This window comes from Populus alba, chromosome 3 (assembly GCF_005239225.2).
Source record: "Populus alba chromosome 3, ASM523922v2, whole genome shotgun sequence".
Taxonomy (NCBI): Eukaryota; Viridiplantae; Streptophyta; class Magnoliopsida; order Malpighiales; family Salicaceae; genus Populus; species Populus alba.
This window is the reverse complement of record NC_133286.1, coordinates 13,269,692-13,288,618: the sequence shown is the minus strand read 5'-3', so window position 1 is coordinate 13,288,618 and position 18,927 is coordinate 13,269,692. Positions and strand designations below refer to the sequence as shown.

At 34.4% G+C, this 18,927-nt stretch overlaps 1 protein-coding gene across 1 annotated transcript; it reads right to left on the bottom strand.

Annotated features, from left to right (window-relative positions):
* Nucleotides 1-204: 204 nt before the first annotated feature.
* LOC118051931 (probable inactive shikimate kinase like 2, chloroplastic) lies at nucleotides 205-4,525 on the bottom strand. Its single transcript, XM_035062715.2, has 8 exons — nucleotides 4,200-4,525; nucleotides 3,428-3,618; nucleotides 3,150-3,344; nucleotides 2,596-2,657; nucleotides 1,933-1,999; nucleotides 1,728-1,846; nucleotides 1,178-1,354; nucleotides 205-546 (listed from the first exon to the last, which is right to left on the bottom strand). Exons 1-8 carry the CDS (start codon nucleotides 4,443-4,445, stop codon nucleotides 446-448), a joined length of 1,158 nt encoding a protein of 385 aa, XP_034918606.1. The 5' UTR covers nucleotides 4,446-4,525; the 3' UTR covers nucleotides 205-445.
* Between the last annotated feature and the right edge of the window lie 14,402 nt (nucleotides 4,526-18,927).

Below are 18,927 nucleotides of genomic sequence, written 5' to 3'. Positions count from 1 at the left end.
TATATAAAAAGTTTGCATGACATAGGAAAGCGAGCTGGGATTGGACTTCACCTAGAAAATTTCCAGCCGCGTGGGCATGGCCCAGGCGGCTGGAAACAAATATATATATATATGGAAAAGGGTTTTTTTTTTTCCCTTGCATCATGAGAAGGGTTTTGAATGGATGAATGGAAGGAAAGATTGTGTGTTAGGCTCCCAGCTAGGTTTTGTAAAGGGATAAAATTTAAAATACTTTACTAGTTTCACTTCCTTGCACTCTGTTCACGAATTTCTTCACTTGTGATGACACAATGAACAGGTAGTTGCTTGCTGCAACAACGGCTGCTGAAAAAATTCCTTAAAAGAATTGTGTAAAGACAACATGGTAATTACCAGCCATGAAATGGTGCCAAAAAGATTGGAATTCAACAATCCTCCCACTCTACAACATCGGATCTGCCACATACTAGGAGATCGATTCAGCTTCATTTGATGGATCCCAACCAGGAGGCTTGATGTTTGGCCAATCCCCACGACATCCTAGCCTTATATAAAGGCTCTTCTTACCTTCCAAACACATAGCATCAAGAATTATCAATAAGAGAATAGCTAAACTTCTCCACTTAAATTTGATTAAATAACTGAAATGCGATGAATGATAAATCTAAAGCTTTAATCCAGGCCTATACATCAATGGATGACAACGAGAAAATTCGGCATTCCCGCCTCCACCTTTTCAGGTCATCTCATGTTAGCCCCAGCTAAGATGCTCTTCTAAATCCCACTAAACAAGCTCTCATCGTTTCTTATCAAGCAGCAAGTGGCTTTGGTGGCCAAGGTAAAGCATTTCTTTTTTGCTATCATTGATAGATACATCATGTCCAATCTTTAATTTAGACTCCAATGCGCTCAAACATCAACTAGAATTACATGGATGATGCAAAAATCTGTAAATTTATAACTATCAAATAAAATGACTGTTCAGGTTTTCTGGTGAATTGTTAATGCAGGTTTTCCGTTTTACTTTCTGTAAATATTGTCAGGTCATATAAAGTTCAAACTTTACATAACTTCTTCATCCTATTTCAGGCCTCTCTCTCTTTTTTTTCAAACAATTTTTAGAAACCATAAGCTCATTCATTTTCTGATTAGAAATGAAAAAAACAAGCTGGAGTTACAAAAAGAAGTTGACGAGCACCTGGAAGTTTCTTGTCAGACAGAATCAACTGCTTGAGAGCACTCAAGGATGCCTGAGCAACACTTTTGGCATGATCAGAATCCCAACCCTGGAGCTTGACAACCACATCAGCATTTGAGTATGCTACACTGCGATCTTTAACATTCTTTCTAGCCTCCTCTTTAGCTGAATCCTCATCTGCGTTGAATGTGAGCAGACTTTGCAAGTTACTCAAATTTAATTAGGAAGACGCAGGCAAAACTGGTGACTTTGGAATTGTAATTCCCTACCTCTCATCCTTGTCATTGTAGCAATTCTAAAAATAATAGAAGTAGTAAAATGCTGGCGTCTCAAAGATGTATGACTTATAGTAAGATTTTGATTTGACCAAGATGGATGACTTAGGTATGTTTACACACCAAGACATATTGCTTGAGGTTACTCTAGTCATAAAAACTGACTAGAAGTTTAGAATTTTGTAAGAATGTGATGTGTTATGTAGTGCGGTTCACATCAATATGACTTTCCAGTCCAAAATCCAGCAACAAGCAGAATATCAAGAAAAGGATACCTAAGGCTTCGGTCTGTGACAACCAGACAGTGAACCCTGCATAAAGATGCTGCCATTTATAAGCCTTTCCAGCAGCTCCCTGCTTCCCTCCTAATGTTGAAACAACAGCACGTACATGACTGCAAGACCAACCAAACCAAGAATAGGGTTTTAACTATCCTAGAAAAAAAAAAGTTAAAAAAATTAATTACTCCAGATACCGTACCTACTTAAGCTTTCTAATATAGCACATTCTGCTTCAGCTACAGAGTCAGAGCCTTCAGCAAGCACCCCTGGAATTGATTACATTCGTTAATGCACTGCAAGATGGGTAATATAAGTCATTTCAAGTAAGGATACTTCAGTCTAGAAAGTCATTTGATCACATTAACTCAACAGTATGAAGTACATTGTAGCGCTGAAAAATGTTTGCTTTGCAAAGTGTAGTGTGTAGCTAAGAAAGATTATTCACAAGGAAACCACAGAAACAAATGATAGCAAACTATCAAGTAAATGATGTGAGAAAGGCGCCTATGTAGATCAAAACATTTATTTTGCTGGCTTGCTTCTAAGCTCTGTCAGAAGAGTTTTTTTTGTAAGTTATAAAGATCTCATTCGCAATAGAAGCAACTGCAACAATGTGGTCGACAATTATGCCATCCTTTTCAATGTCTATGTTAAGCTAAATATCTGAATATCTACACAAAGCAATTCAGCGATACTGTAAATGTTTAGTCACTATCAGCTCCTGGGACAGGGAGGTAGAAAGCTATTTTACGCTGTATACATGTGTATGTGTTGATCTCTAGACACGAGAAATAGAGAGATAGCTCTGAAGGCTATCAACCAGTTCCAGTAGCAAGAGAACCAAATTAATAACTATACTCACATGAATCAATTGTTTGCTTAGCAAATGTTTCTAGCAACTCCTGTGTATCAAGTGGCGTGTACCTGAAACATATCAAATCAATAAACTTTACAACAGAGAGAAAGTGTGGAACTCAAAGAGTTCTACAAGACATAAGAGAGCTGGCTTTCCTTGATTATTGATTAGGAATGGAATTTGGTCCGATGTAATATCATTAAGTAACGAAGACCAAAAGAAAATGAAGGTCCTTGATGATGATTTACAGGAACAGAAAGAGCTGGCAGTCTAGCAGACAGCACGCCCTTACAAAACCAAGGACAGTCGCTAAAGTGATGCTCTGTGTAGAATGCAAAGTAATTTAACCACTGTCTAGGTACATCATGGAAGATGACGGACATTGACATTAGCAATGGATCAGAAAAAAAGAATTATCAAGCCAACTAAATAAGCTACAGAAGTAAGGAAAAAAGAGAGAAAAGATTAATACCCAAGAGGAGTAAGATGATTGTCGAAATCAACATGTCAAACAATTACTACACAAATTGTAATTTTAGAAGCTAAAGATAGATTAATACCCAAGACCAACAGCAAGTTCTCGAGCCACTTTTTGGTTAATTTCAGTTGAATCACCAACAAGGAAGATCGATGCCCCTTTCAGGAGTTGCATAGATCCTGCTGTCAAGGATTCCCATGACTCCACAATGTCAGGCCATTTCAAATCTGGGTCTTGCTTCTTCATGTTGATAACAAGTTGATCATCATCTATGAACCTGCTCAATACAATAAGCATCAGACCAACTATTGAAAAGACTTCTTCTAGCTAATCGAATCCATGTATTTCTGTGCCACAAACCATATTGTTTCAGCAGGCTTTATTTTCTCGAACATCTTATTTGTTTCTATAAGTGTGATATGCGACCCAGAGTGCTGTACTTGGACCACTAAGGAGGTGCCATCTGCATCCACGAATATATCTCTGGAACTTTGAATGTCTAGTCCCACAAGTGATAATCTCAATTCCACTTCTGAAGAACTATCAGAAAACTGCATTGCATTTACACATTTGGAATATGCTGTTAGCCAACCTCGATGATTAAAAAGCGTGCAGAGAATTAACAAGTTAGAAAGAAAAATAGAAATCAAGAAAATCCCTTTGTTTTCTAAGAAGAGTTTAGCCACTTGGTTTATCAATAGTAGTATCCTAGTCCAATTTACCCGAAGGACAGCACATTTGGTTTCGTTCTACCGACGTCCTATTTCCACCCAAACCACACTGCCAACAAGAAAATCTCATCTCAATGACCAAATTTCTTATAGACAAATTAAATTTCCCAACTTTGTAATATAAATGATCAACTTTGGTTCCTAGCAAAGTAATCAATACTCACTCTAACAACTTATCACACTCTGAACTCTGTCACACAACCATACACCTAAGCACATAGATAAAAAGATCAATTTGATGTCTTCCATTAATTCAAGTTCGATCTGTCCATTAAAGAAACCAAAAGGAATAACTCTGTGAAATGAAACAAATTAGCCAAGAAAAACGATCAAGATTTCCTTCAGGTTTCGAAGAAACCAAACAAAAGGGTATTGATGAATTAAATAGGGTGGGCACGTACCTCGTAATTTGTGTTGGGGGTGGCTGTGGAGATGCAGTTGCAAGAGAAGCGACTGTATCTGTTGAGAGGGCTGTTCGCATTGTTTGATTTAGAGGCAGGAATTGAAAGAGGCAAATTGGTGAAGGAAGTGAAATTGGGTTTGGAAATGGAGCGAGGAATATTTGAGAGAGAGAATGATGGTAGAGTTTTGATGGGGTTTTGGGAGTGGAAGGAAAGAGTAGCTGTAGTGGTGGTGATGGTGGCCATTCTTTTGGATTCCGAGAAAGAGAGGCTAAGGGGATAACGAGGGAAGCTAGTGTTTTATCCGTTAATTCAGTTTTCTTCCTTTTTATTTTTTCTTAACAAAAAGACTGTCATAAAAAGTTCAGATAGAGGGAATATTTGTTTTTACGGTAGAAACGGTATTTTTAAAAATTATTTTAATATGTTAAAGTTAAAAATAAATTTTAAAATAAAAAATATTAAACAATATTTAAATAGAGATAATTCTTGAAAAAAAAAAAAAGATCAGCTCACATGATTGGCCAACAATAAAAAAAGACTAGGGCACTTACATGGGAGCACCTTAAAATTGCGATAACAGTAGATTCAATTTAAATTTTTTCATGGGATTTTACAGGTAATTTTTCTAAAACTAATAAAAAAAACACAAGATCAAACTAAAAAAAAAATTATCTCTTGATCTATATCTAGTTTTTTAGGCAAGTTAAAGGTATAAAAATATTTTTATGGAACTTCTCTCCTCAAATAAAATAAAACTTGTTAATATTAAGAACATCAAGTTTTGTTGCTGAAAAGTGGTCTAGCCAACAATTTTTTCCTTTTCTTGTGGTTTTTAGAAGCTTTCTCTATCATTTTTTAATTTCATAGATTGAAATGTTATGAAAATAAATCTTTGGACTAAAATTAAAATTAAAAAAAAAAGAAATTAAAAAGTAAGAAAAAAGAAAATTAGGTGGACTAAAAAGAAAATTTTCTAGAGAACTTGAGATTGAATATGAGATTAATTTTTCATTATTTTACACGAGATTTCTCATTATTTTACACTTTGATCCTGTTTTGTTAATTGTTTATTTTAAACAAAATTTCACAAACTGGACATTAATTTGGGCATAGAAGGCCGCAATTGAAAAAAAAAATTAAAGATAAAATTGAAAATAATAAAATTATTGTGAATTGTTACAATGAAATGCCTAGGCTTTTTAGTATATTTCTAGGCCGTGAGAAACCTTTTGGCATTGTCACTAAACACGGTCCAATAAGTCCAACCTAAAAACTCTCGATTTGACTTCTTGTCTAGTCTAGGTTTCAAATTAAATCGTGTAGGAGTTGACACAATGTGACCCAATTGACTTGGTAGAGTCAAAGGAAAAAAATCAGAGAAAAAAATGACAAAAAAAGCCTAGGCACGCAGGGCCAAAGATAACCTGAATGATCAATAAAATCATGATTTGGCTTTAAAAAAAATCTAAAGATGACATTTTTAAAAAAAGATTTGACACGAGACATATTTGACTGACTTAATTAACCCATCAAATTTATAACCTAGGTCATGGACTTTACTAGGTTCAATAATATTTTTTATTTAATTATATGATAACAAATATGAAGACCAATTTAAAATCAACCAAATATTTAAGATTAAAATTGAAAAAAATAAAAGTCAATAAAAAAATTTCCAATAAAAACTTAATGTTGAAAAATAAAATTATAAAAAAAACACACCAGACAAATGAGCTGGAGCGGCGAGCTTGGGTGGCCTGGGGCGCTGGAGCCTAAGGTAGGGCCATGCAATTGGGATGTATTTACTTATTTTTTTAAGGGTCCGGCACTTATTTTTTTAAGGGTCCACCACTTATTTTTTGAAGAAATTCAAAAACAAAAAACAATTAACATGTTGCTTGTTAGGAGCTAGTCAAGAAACACTATAAAAACCTCTTTAAATCACTTACTAACTTTCAAACATCTTAAAATCACCCGATAAACAAAAATTAATTGAATAAAAAAGTAAAACTCAATATATTTTTTTAAGGCATGTTTATAGAAAAAATAGAAAAAATTTACCATCATTAAACTCCTCTCATCGAATGAATCCAATTTACATAAATAATGAAAAGGTTCGTTGATAAAAAGTACCTAAACAAAATAATTTCTCTCTCTTTATTATTTTGAGATGATTTTCTTTTTTTTCTCTCTATATGAAGACTGAAATGTTAACAAGATAACTTTTAAATCAAAATTGAAATTATACAAAAACTATAGTGTGAAGAAATAAAAATAAAAGTACGAAAATGAAAAAGAAGTGCTCTCCTGAGTTTTAGATTGGACATGAGTTTTCTCATTTGTCCTACACTTTTGTTCTCTGTTGTTGAATTCATTTCTTTCCTTGACAAATTTTGATAAATTACACATGAAAATTAGGAACAAAAGGCTAAAATTAAAAACAAAATAATTTGAGAATGAAAATGAATAAAAAAGGGGTTAGTGTCAGACATTTTATAAGAGAGTCGTGTAATTAAATAAAAAGTGGTCATTTCTATCAGCCACCTTTTATCTCTCTCGCAAGTTTTATACAAGTGATATAAGAGCTTTTGCCCAAAAGTCTTTTTACCCTAAAAAGGCTTGTAATTTTTGTATACTACTGTATTTCGAAACGTATATAGTACAAAGGCTTTTACTGAATCTGACAGTTTTGAAGCGCAGAAGCAACCCTGGCTACTCGTGGAGAACACCACCTGGGCTTGCTTTCATCTTCTACTGATCATTTAGACCAACAAGGAGAGGATTGATGATCCTTTCAAGAATTTCATATATCCTGCTGTCAAGGATTCCCATGGCTGCACGATGCCAGGCCATTTCGAGGCTGGATCCTGCTTCATAGCGATCACCAGTTGACAAGCATGGCCTCTTCTGTAAACCTGCTCAAAACATGTGTTTGCAAAAGGAATACTGCTACTTCCTCACGAACACAAATAAAAACACCTGGTGGCGTAAGGAAGCAAGTGATTGTGCAAGAAATTAGAAGGAATAAGAAATAATAATAAAAAAACAACAACGATGGAGATAGAGTACATAAAGTACTCAATATGGAAATTTAATACAGAAAAGGATTAGCTGCCTTGCTTTTTTAGCATAAGAAAACTAGGAGGAAACGTTATTTAAATTAAAATTATGCCATTTAATGCTTAAATCAGTTTAGAATATGTTTTATTTGAGCACTTAATTCTCTATATATTTTGTTCTTAAATAAACTGAAAAGGTGTTCCAGTACGGCTGAGCTATTTTGGTTCTAAACCAAAGCGGTTGTGACTTTCACCCGCTACGAGAGCCCCGGGGATAGCTATTTCTCTGGGGCCAACTCTGCTCCAATACATCGCTATTATCATTGTAACCTATTTTACTGCCAATTCATTGAAATGAAACAAAAACTTCTTAGAGTTGATTTCTCTGAGTCAATAACTTCCGATGAAGTTGTGGCCTTGAGAAGTTTTCAAATGAGACCTTGTATTCTTGTCTCTGCTACTGTAAGATATATTCCAGTCGTATTTTATTCCCTGGCATTTAGTTCTGTATACTCAGTAAAGGTACAATCGTGATAGCGAATATGTCCCCTGTACATTAAAAAATTGTCTCAAACTGCAATCTCTTTTGCAGCACAGCTTAAATTTGGGATGGAAGCCGCCACATCTTCACACTGAGGTCTGCTATTTTCTATGTGAATGGCTGGGAGACATATCCTCTTGAAAAAGCCATGTTTTGCTCCCCTGGGTTCGAGAAATTTAGAATTGTACCTTGTTTTCTTGGAAAAAACTCAAAACAGGGGGGGAAATGGTTGTTTCTTGGTTGCAGAGGGATGTACTTTATCTTAACCAGTTCTTAACTTTGTCAGTTATTGCTAGGATTAACTAATGTCATCTCTGTTATTAATATTCCTCACTTCTGATCATGGCCTGAATGTGCTGCTGCACTCTTACAGCAGCGGAGGAGGACTCTTCTCGAGGCCATGGACAGCTCGGGGGCAAAAAGGGTGATGTGCACACAACCTTTGAAGGGGAAGAAAGGGGCAAGGTTGGGGGACACCATAATTGTACCTTGGGATGCTATAGCATGCAGTCCGAGCAATTATTTATTGCAGCAAAAGCCATATTTTGCCCCTGGATTCAGGCATGTCGTCCATATAGTTCCTCTGTTTTCCATGCTTCAACGGGCACATCCCCCATTCGCAAGTCCAACCCTACCTCTGAATCTAATAGATGGATCCAACCAATTCAATGGATGAGAATTCTCTTCAATTATTTATGGTAAAATTAGCATTATTGTTCTTCTTTCTAGCAACTTACATTTTTTTTCATATATATATATATAAATAACCTGGGAATATGGACTGGGCCAAGCTTAACTATCATGGTGTCTTCCGGTTCATGGATCGGGCTTCTTTTTTTTTTTTTTTTTTTTTTTCTAACTTAGCCAGGATCTAGGGTACGGCAGAACTTTTTCATTTTTATTTTTCATTTATTTTGTTGCAGAACTCATGTTTGCCATATAGTAACCACTATCTATAATAATAAATCTTGCTGGCCCAAGGTCATGACTCCCCAACTAAGATTCGGTAACTGAAGAACAACTCGGAACAGACTGCATGATAGTCCAACAAAAACCTGTCTCGAATTAATGGTGAGTACTGACCTCTTAACGACTCTTCTCATGGTTGTCTTCATTGAACAGCAAACATGTTTCTCACTCTATATCCCATGCCATCACCATGCATTAAAGGCTAGAGTGTTTGTCTCAATATATATTATCAAATAATTACACGTTTTAATTTTATTTTCTATTCTAATTTTAAGTATATGTGCAGAATTTTAAATCTAGAGAATTTTTACTTGAAAATATATATTAAAAAATAATATAAATCATATTTTGAAATTTTTTAGTTTAAATTATTGAATTGAGTTAATTTTTTAACAATATTTAAAAATTTGTAATGTTTAATGCTTTTATGTTTTACAGGAATTTCTGAACAATCTCTTTGATGATATTGTGCTACAATATTGATGTTGACTATATTCTTAGTTATTCACTAATAAATTCAACTCTGGATATTGAATCTTGAACCAATAATAAAAGATGTACTGCAATACAATTACTTCACATAAAAGTCTGCCATATAATGTATCGGATAAGTCTAGATCCCCACTATATATGCCTTGCAAACATCACCCATTAATTTGGAAAATACTATATTAATGAATTAGTTACATAAATGACTAATTATTATCACAACAAAATGTAGACTCTTTAGTAACGTATTTAAATATTTATGTATAGTTTTTTTGTCTCGTGGTAATTGCCCCACCAAAGCACAAATTAATGAATACTCTAATCATTTTTTTTTCCTGTTCAATTCCTATAATATATTCACTTGCTTAATAACAAAGGGTAAGTAATTAAGATTGCTTAAACTTCTACTGTATCAATGAAAATTATGCCATGCAATTAAGTATGATATTAATTTTTATTGCTTTGTTAGTGGTAATATATACTTAAAAGTCGTAAAAAATAGTAATTCGTCTCAAAGTACACTAAACATACTCTCATTATTCTTGCTATTAGTGTAAGACTCCAGTACCATGCATTTTCATCAATTTTAAGAATATTTAAATTACAAAAATAAAAAAAATAATAGCATAATTTAATCTTGGTACTAAAACTTGCAAGAAAATATTGTGTGGGTCGATCTTCATCCTCATCAAGAGACTCTTACCTGAGCCTAGCAGGAGATGAAGATGATAGCACCATGTACATGGAGCTAGGTCTCGATCGCTGGTATTCCCTTTAAAGTTTTGTAGACACATGAAAAAAAAAAAAAGTGTTCTCCTTTTAAGCCTAAGAATTCCTCTCCACCTGTTCGGTTCATGCATGGACAATACGTTGTTCCTTTCATCACATGGACAATATATTCTCCTCAAAAAATTCCTGAAATGTGCATCTTTATTAGCTCGCTCATGCTTCTTTTTTTTTCTCTCTTCCTCTTCGGTGTCTGTGGCTGGGCTTCCATATTGGGTTTAGAAAACTATGATCTAGACTGGGCTCTTGGCTACTCAGGGCCCATTTGAAGGAGCTCTATCATGTAATGGGCTTGGAGAGTCACAAAGTTGTTATAGATAAATACTTCCCCGGCAGCCATTTTGAAAGAGAAGAGCTACCCACACACGCACGCACTATAATGTCACAAATGGTAAATAAATATTCATAATTATACCAACATCTTATTTAAATTCTTTGAAATTGAGCTGTAAGAAATGGTGGTAAAGAGGTAAAATGGGCACCCTCCTCCCAATCTATTATCCCTACGTACGCGTAGTGACAAATAAAAAAACAATACGAGACACGCACCGTCTTGTGTCTTGCGATGAATAAAAATCAGACGTCACATAGTAGCCCGTCTTGATTGCCGGGCAGACAAAGACAGGACTGCCCTCAAAACGGGTCATTTCAGAGAAACTGAGGGAGGGCAAAGGTAAAAGGTATGGTCTCTATCAACCCCACATTAACTGGACCCTGCCCGTGGTGCCCGTAAAAGATAGTGAAAGGACAAAGCTGCCATCACGGCCTCCTGCAAGCTATGCTGACAGCGCTGTCAGCGAGGCATCAATCATAAAGCAATGGATTGCAAAATGATTTGCCTCGTTTCCTGGGCACCCCATCTCCATCTCCATCTCCACCTCCGTCTCTTCCCCCCCCCCCCGCTCGAGCCCCTATTAGCCATGATGCTGACCCCGTGTCTTTGACCGTGTCTCTAGCCTTTGATCTGTGAATTCCTCTTGACACGTCTGCTCTGTCGAGAAATTTTGCTCTCCTTTACATGCTCTTTGTTGTTGTTTTCTTGCTAACAAAATACTACTTTAATGAAAAAGAAAAAAAAAAGAAAAAAGAAAAAGAAGAAGAAGAAGTAGAAAGAAAGGATGACACCAGTTGGTTCCCGCGAGAATCTCGCTTTATCATGTGTGTGGTATCTTAAAGAACTAAGAGTAGGGCAGTTCTTCTAGTTCATGGTGTGATCAGTGAATAAGAGATTTTTGGCGGTTTCCTCTCTCATTTTGTTTTTTTTCCTTTTCTGTGTCATACATACACAACTTTCTAATCCCTGTTTGCACCCATGCGCAATCTGCTTTTATTTCTTATTATTATTGCATTTTATATAACCGGATTAATGTTAAACAAAAAAATCACCGCGAAGAAACAATTATTATTCAATATTGTCACAATAGTTTTAAATAAGGGACCCTTTTTTAGATTTATAGGTTATAATATCTTAATATTTATTTATTTTATGCGAGGATGGTGGTTCTAATGGTTATCAATGCTATGGACCAAAGGTGTGCTGACTACCTAATTCTAATTATAGGTATGGAGACCGCGTTAAGAACTTCGTGCCAGTACTGGATTAATATTTATAATTGATCTGCTTAATTTTGAGATTAAATTGCGAGTATGTTGTGTCAAATTAACAAGCAATCATAACTCATTTAAATATGCCTTCTGGTACATAATGTATAGGGTCCATAATTCGGGCATATAATATGGTGTTAAAAATGGTAATTACTGTTCTTACATGATTTTTCACAGATTTATGAAGGACTGGGCTCTTTAGTCTTTACTGAATCTCTCCCTTCAGCATAAAGCTTGATAAGAGGGCGAATCTTTCGTCACCTCTCCAAAAGTTCCAGATTACAGCGATCGCAGTAGCGAGTCCCTTTAGCTTTTTTGTTTTTACAATGGACAGGAAAGCCATATCCTTTTCCTTCTCCTGTGGCAACCCAACCAAGAGAAGCACATGTCACCAATTTGCACACATTTGTCTGTCTAACATGAGTGAAGCAGAGATCGATGACCACTGCCTTATGTCTTATAAAACAAGTTCTTTCTAGTCTTTTGCAAGTGGTTTTACATCAATCCCAAAAGCTGTTCTTAGTAGATACATCACGCGACCAGGAGCAGAGCACATATAGAGAGAAAACAAGGAAAACACCTCACAATTCAAGTGGAAAACTGCGCATATATGTATTTCGTGAAGGATTTGACTTGTTATTCAATCTCAAGGACGACTGATGACAATTCATTTATATTCTTTTTCTTGACTCGTCTACATATTTCTTGTGCTTTATTTATGGATTAATTTCTTGGCTCAGTGGCAGTAAACTCGTGCTGCATGAGTCGTACATGTACATAGCACTTGTATATATGCATACATACACACACCACTTAGCAGCGAGCTTGGTTTACAACTGAATAATAACAGTGGGATTCTCATCGAAAGGTGTTGTTCTATCCATGCATGCTACTGTAAAACGACAAACAAATTAGCCAAGTTTTGATTTGAGTACTTGGTACTGCATTTCCTTAAAGCTCTTTTTTCTCCAGAAAACAAAAGTGACGATTGTGGTGGATCGATCATACACGCATGAGTCTTCCCTGTTGGATGTATTTGGAGGACGGATGAACATGAGACAAGAATGAATACCGATCGTTAACCCTCATAATCAACACATTATATGGGCGTTGATATAAATTAATGCAGAATCTTCAAAGCTGATGAGTCTTAAATGTATCTATACAAACTAGAGAGGTCGATGAGATCTGTAGTTTTTGTTTCTCCCTCTCGCTCTCTCTAAAATAAGCTTTCAAATTATATTTCCCCCAAAAAGCGCTTATATACGTCTCGTTTTATACATCCAGATAAAAGATAAATACGGAAACTTTACAAATTGGTCCTACAAAACTCTTTCCACATCAGCAGCCCATCAATGAAGGCAAGCAACAAGGCCACAATTGAGTGAATATACCAAAATGAAAGCATTTGCAGAGCACTGGAGAGTTTGGAGAGCATGCAATTAATCAAGGATGTGGTAAAATTAAATCACTGTGAAAAATAATATTTTCTTGTACATTTAAAAAGCCTCTTCAAGGACAAATGCTTGCAGGTCCTATGGAGCTGCATCTGCATGCATGACCAGCGCATTAAATTTGTTGCATGAACATACCACCCTTCAGGCTGTCACATTATGACACAACATGGACCCTCCCTCCAACTTTTTCATGCACAACAGCAACTACAATAAAGCTTCTCGAGCTACTCAATGAACGCTGCAAATTTTATGAAAAGACATTGGTGGATGGAGGCAACAGAGAAAAAAAATAAAAATTACATCATTCTTGCGTGCCCCCTTTCATTCTTTGAGCGGGTGACCAGATCTGACGGTTGACAGGACCCTCGAGTATCCATAACAGGGAGACGTGATCTTAACACGTGTAAAGATCGTGGGCCAAGGATGAATAAATGATAGTGTAATGATGATTTCATAATTTTATTTGACATTCTATGTTCGTCAATTACTGCAGTAGATTAACACTAATGAGTCTGCTCTAGAAACAGTACGGCCTACTAGGAGCTCAAGGGCCCTTCACAGGTCGTCTCTCTGTCTAGTGTCCACGGCCACCCCTGCGACGCGACGCTAGCTACTGCTTCTGTTTCCTCTGCTTCTTTTGCACACAAACCGTCCTCTTCTTCTTCTTCAATTAATTAACAACATTCAAAAATTAGAACCCACGTCTACCTTTTTCATGTGCAGTAGTTTCTTAAGGGTGCTAATTATGGAACTATACCTAAAGATTCAACAGAACCAGGGAATCTAATTAAGCATGGTATTGGTTATAATTAAAAAAGAAATTAGTAATCGCATTTATCATGAGCGCGCAACCCTTGCCGCGAAAAAAGAAAACGCCATGATACTTCACTATTCTCTTTATAGAATTAGCATCGTAATAAAAGTATGCAAGCGTTCAATTCCAAGATGTAAAATTGCAACTCATTACTTAATCACTCAATTTCTCACCAGAGTGACAGTACAGTGAGGAAAAAAAAAACTCATATAAATGCTAATATATTTAAGCGTTTTTCTTTATTTTTGTTATTTCTTTTGCAATTGTTTTAGAATAACTTCATCTATCTTTCCATTTTTTAATCAATAAAAAAATTATAATCGCTTAATTAATGCAATCTTTTACATACATATAAGAAATATTGTTTAATTCATAAATAATAGTCCAGTTTTAAAAAATAACCATTTAATAACAATTAGCAATCCAAAGCCAATCCCGAGGAGTGCGTTTAAGTGATAGCAAGGCATACAATAAATTAAGCGCAAAAACCATGATTAATATTGAGACTAAGTTTGCTTCGATTCATGAAGAGGTGAATGAGCCTTGACTTGTATAATGATAATACAATTTTATCACTTTGTTATTTGTTTATTTTTTAAAAATTATTTTTAATATTAACTTATCAACATGACTTTAAAAATTAAAAAATTAATTTTAAATATATATTTTTTAAAATTATTAAATATAGGTTATGCCGCGACGATATTAAATATAGGTCTCTCTTTTATTTATATTTAAATTTAATTTTTCGTTAACCTGAAAAGTGAATATTCTTGGCATCCACCACGAAAAGTTCTACGTATCCGTCCAAATCTTCACACCAATTATTTTATCACTCGTCATGGAGTGCTTGCTATTAACTACTGCTAGTCAAGTGTCTTGGACCATTTACAAATTTATTACTGTCAAGATGGTAATGTCACGTGACGGTCACGTGTCTCCTGCGAACAATATGGCTCCATACGCTCCGGCTTAGCCTTAGGCTTGAAGGCTGAGAGAAGCTCGAGCTCGTCCACATCTTTCTCTATCACTGAAATGTAAACCTATGGATGGATTAGATACACAGACAGGGAGGGGGGGGGGGGAGATAGTAATGATGACAGCAATAATTACTAAAAAGTCACCATGCAGACAAGACTTGTCAAAAAAATATATAAAAAAAGGAGGCAAAATCAGAATCTTGATAATGTTAATATGAAAGAAATACGGCAGCCCCAGCACTGTCTGCTTCTTTCATTCTGTCCACCACCCTCTCTCTCTCTACAGTAGCCTCCGCTCATAGGTCATTTAAAGTGGCCTTTCCAATTTCAAACATTTTTGTCCCTCAATGGACTTTGCTGACTCACGATTCACCCGTATTTAATTACTTTTGTGAATTAATATATACTCCCTCCATTAATCCAAAATTACAACGAAGTTTTTAAATTAAAAAAAATATTTTAATTTTGACACAATGAAGTAAGTTGCCGGAATACGAAATTCAAACTTTCGGAATAGTTTCTAGATAATAAAAGATAATCTGAAGTCTTTTTATGGTAAAAGATATTATCAAAATAATTTGTTTGTTGATTAAGATTTTTTTTTTCTAATATAATCTTAAGATAGCATTTAGTTACTATTCTAAGATAAAAGAGATGTGACGATATGTTCTCTTATTTATTTTTATTCTGAATGAGTAGAAATTTCTTGATACTAATTCTAAAGTTTGAATCTAAATAATTAATGATTTGTGAAGTTATGAGTTATTCTATATATAAAAAACTTAAAATTATTCCATTTTCATCTAAAGATAAAAAAGATAAAGATAATAAAAGTAAAAAGAACATGTCGCATTATATATCTTGTTTATTAAGGAAAGACATTCATTCCAAAATAGATAGATTTATTTTATATTGTTGTTTTTGTTTCTCTAACAAAATATTTCCCTTCTATATCTATAACGTATGTCAAATGATACTAACCAAACACAATCTAAAAGATGCATTCTTCACATTGACCTTGTGTGTTTAAAGAAATTTATTGAGATTTTCTTGATGTTAATTCTAAAATTTGAATTAAAAAAATAATGATTTGTGTATAGACATGTAAAATTCAAAATTAAAATATGCGTGCTTGTAAGTTACTCATGAAATATTATTGAATATAGAATAAAATTCGATTCATATAATTTTTAATTAGTTAAACAATCCAAAAGGATAAAAAAAAGAAACCTCATTATTGATAATTGGCTTCCATTGTAGAGTTGTGCTATCTATAATTATCACCAAGCCATGCATATACTTTAAAACTCATTGGTAGTATTTGATATGGTGGATAATATTGATGGGTTGGACAAGATATTTTGAACATGACTCAATAAATAATTGTTTTGTTGTGTTTTGTGTGATTTGGATTGGACTGAATAATTTATTTTATTTTATGTTTAGTAGAGACTGAATGGGACGTAGCCAAACAGGGGCTTGGACTAGTCCAAGCTTTTTTAAAAAACAAAGGAAGGGTTAATCAGATCTGGGCTTTGGCAAAAATTCAGGTTGACTTGTAACCCAGTTGACCCAAGATAAAACATGAGCTAAAAATTCAAGTTGAGTTTTAAAATTATAATAATTATTAATTTTATCTTAATATTGACATGGCCTTGCCCGGGGTCGACCCCAAATCAGGATTTAAAACTATGATAATAACTATTTTTATTCTTATGTTCTTTTGGTCAACCTGAGTTGACCATCCCAACCTGTGACTTGGGCTTTATTATGGTTTGACCCTCTAGTTGGGTTTTAAAACTACAATAATAACTATTTTTTATATTGACCGAGTCAATGGTCAACCTAACTAATGACCTAGGTTTTATCTCAGTCAACTCTCGAGCAAAGTTTTAAAATTACGATGATAACCTTTTTTTTTTCTTATGCTGACTTAGTTAATGGTCAAACCGACCCGTGACCCTAACCTTAGCCCGGGTCAATCTCTTAATCTAATTTTAAAATTATGATAATAATTATTTTTATCATTACATTGACTTGAATATATAAATCTGGGTTAACCCTTGCGTAAATAATTAGATAAGCTTGCCTTATCTCTTTTTTAATAAGACAAAAAATTTCTTCACTACAATAACTTTAAACATCATAAAAATTATTTTTTTTTTAACTATTTAAAGATGCACCAAACAACTTCAAGATTAAATTGTCTAGTTTAGTCTATTTTTGTTCAACATATTAAACACTACCTTCTGTGTTTGTTTTTTTTTTTTTTTCTTAATTTTCTTTTCTTTTCTTTTCCCCCATTGCAAAGTACCCCGTGTGAAGCTAAATCATTCCTTCAAATGTGAAACTAAAAAAGAAAGTTATTCCTCAACCCGCCTTTTCTCATGGGATTATCACCTTTCTCTTTTTATCTTAAACTTTCTTTGACCAGAAATGCAAAAACACAACCATCCTATCAGCAAGTGTAAACAATTATTCCAAATTTCCTAGACGTCTACCCTGTTCCCTTTCTCTTTCATTTGTCTCCTAAAGAGAAGTTGAAAAAGATTTCACTTGCAAAAGCTTTCTTGAGAAAAAAGAAGAAGAATAAAGTCATATTTGCATCTTCCCACCAATTCATTAAAAGAAAACTTTTGTTATCAATGTAAACATTTATATTTTTAATTTCAGCCAATTGAGTATAAGTTTTTCAATATCGAAAATTTATCTTAACCAATTGAGTACTCCTTATCACTACATGAGTCGTCATTATCAACCTTTTTTTCATTCATGTTAACATCCTTTTTCCATCCCATCCTCTTTACTGAGCAGTTTCTTTTTCCAATTTAAATAAATTCTACTTAATTAGTTGAAATTGAAAATATCGAATAATAATTTGTAAGAAAAAAAAAAACCCATAAAACTTTACCGTGCTCAAGTTACGCGAGATTGCTAGATTTAGAAGGACCCGGTTGTAATGATGGTTAATTAGCCTAAAGCAATAGCAGGCACAATTACCCAGATAGGATTGCTTGATTTTTGCGTAGTATTATTTTTTGTCAAATAGTAACCTCGTAGAAATTTATTTGGAGCCGTTTAGTTAAGGAATATATCACTACTACAAATAAAAACAGAAGGTGGGAAAAATTGACATTATAATAAAAAAAAGGAAGTTGATTGATACAAATTAATCAAACTTTTACGAGAAAAATTGAGACGTGCCATTTTCTAGAGAGAAAATGAAAAGTTTATTATATATATAAACTCCTAGCAAGCTAGTTTCGAAAACAGAAGACTCGGTATTAGAATCACTAACTATTATGCAACTTTACTGTGAGAGTAGAATTCAGTTTTGGTTCTTTTTCTGAATGAAAGAAGAAGAGGAGAGATAAAGAACGCGTTTCTTTGCCTGGACACCACAAATCAACAACATGTAAAGTACTGTGATTATTTCTTGAAACTGTATAATTAATTAAAAAATAGGTGCTTCAGCAGTTGTGCAAGCGGTGATTCGAGATTGGACAACAAACAGTTGGACCCATTAGTGTTACCCGGTGATTTAATGCCTTCGTGTAGGGCTTGAAACTTTTTCACAAACTGTCCATTGTTTGGCTTAATATGTGCCAAAAAGCATAAAATTCTGCACTTATAGAATGAAACATCTGGCTAGAGAACAAAATTTTGGTAGGAATCTAGCTGTACACAAAGACTCCATGTTCTTGCCTGCTCTATTCAATCTCTAGACTTTTTGCTCACAACTATTTCAATCATTATCTTGAAATCTCCGCTCATCAAGGACGTCTAGTGTTGAGGCAATTTCTTCGACATTATTGTTCTCAACATTTTCAGCCATAACTTGCCAACTCAGTGATCGAACAATCATCAAGAATACAGTCTACATGCAGTGTCAAACAATCAGCAGTCCTGCTTGAGAATGTTGAGATGGAATTAAACATTGGTCCTTTAAAGAATGTCATAGATAGCTCTGTCTCAAAACAGTTTGATCAAGAGGCATTTTTCTAAATTACTAGCCAAAAAACTAG

What these genes read in the sequence shown, in the direction of transcription:
- LOC118051931 (XM_035062715.2), bottom strand. Translation starts at nt 4,445, where the DNA reads ATGGCCACCATCACCACCACTACAGCTACTCTTTCCTTCCACTCCCAA. An exon ending in ATATTAGAAAGCTTAAGTAG is followed by an intron (nt 1,847 to 1,932) that starts GTACGGTATCTG and finishes TTGGTCTTGCAG; the next exon opens with TCATGTACGTGCTGTTGTTT. An exon ending in GTCTGACAAGAAACTTCCAG is followed by an intron (nt 547 to 1,177) that starts GTGCTCGTCAAC and finishes TGTGTTTGGAAG; the next exon opens with GTAAGAAGAGCCTTTATATA.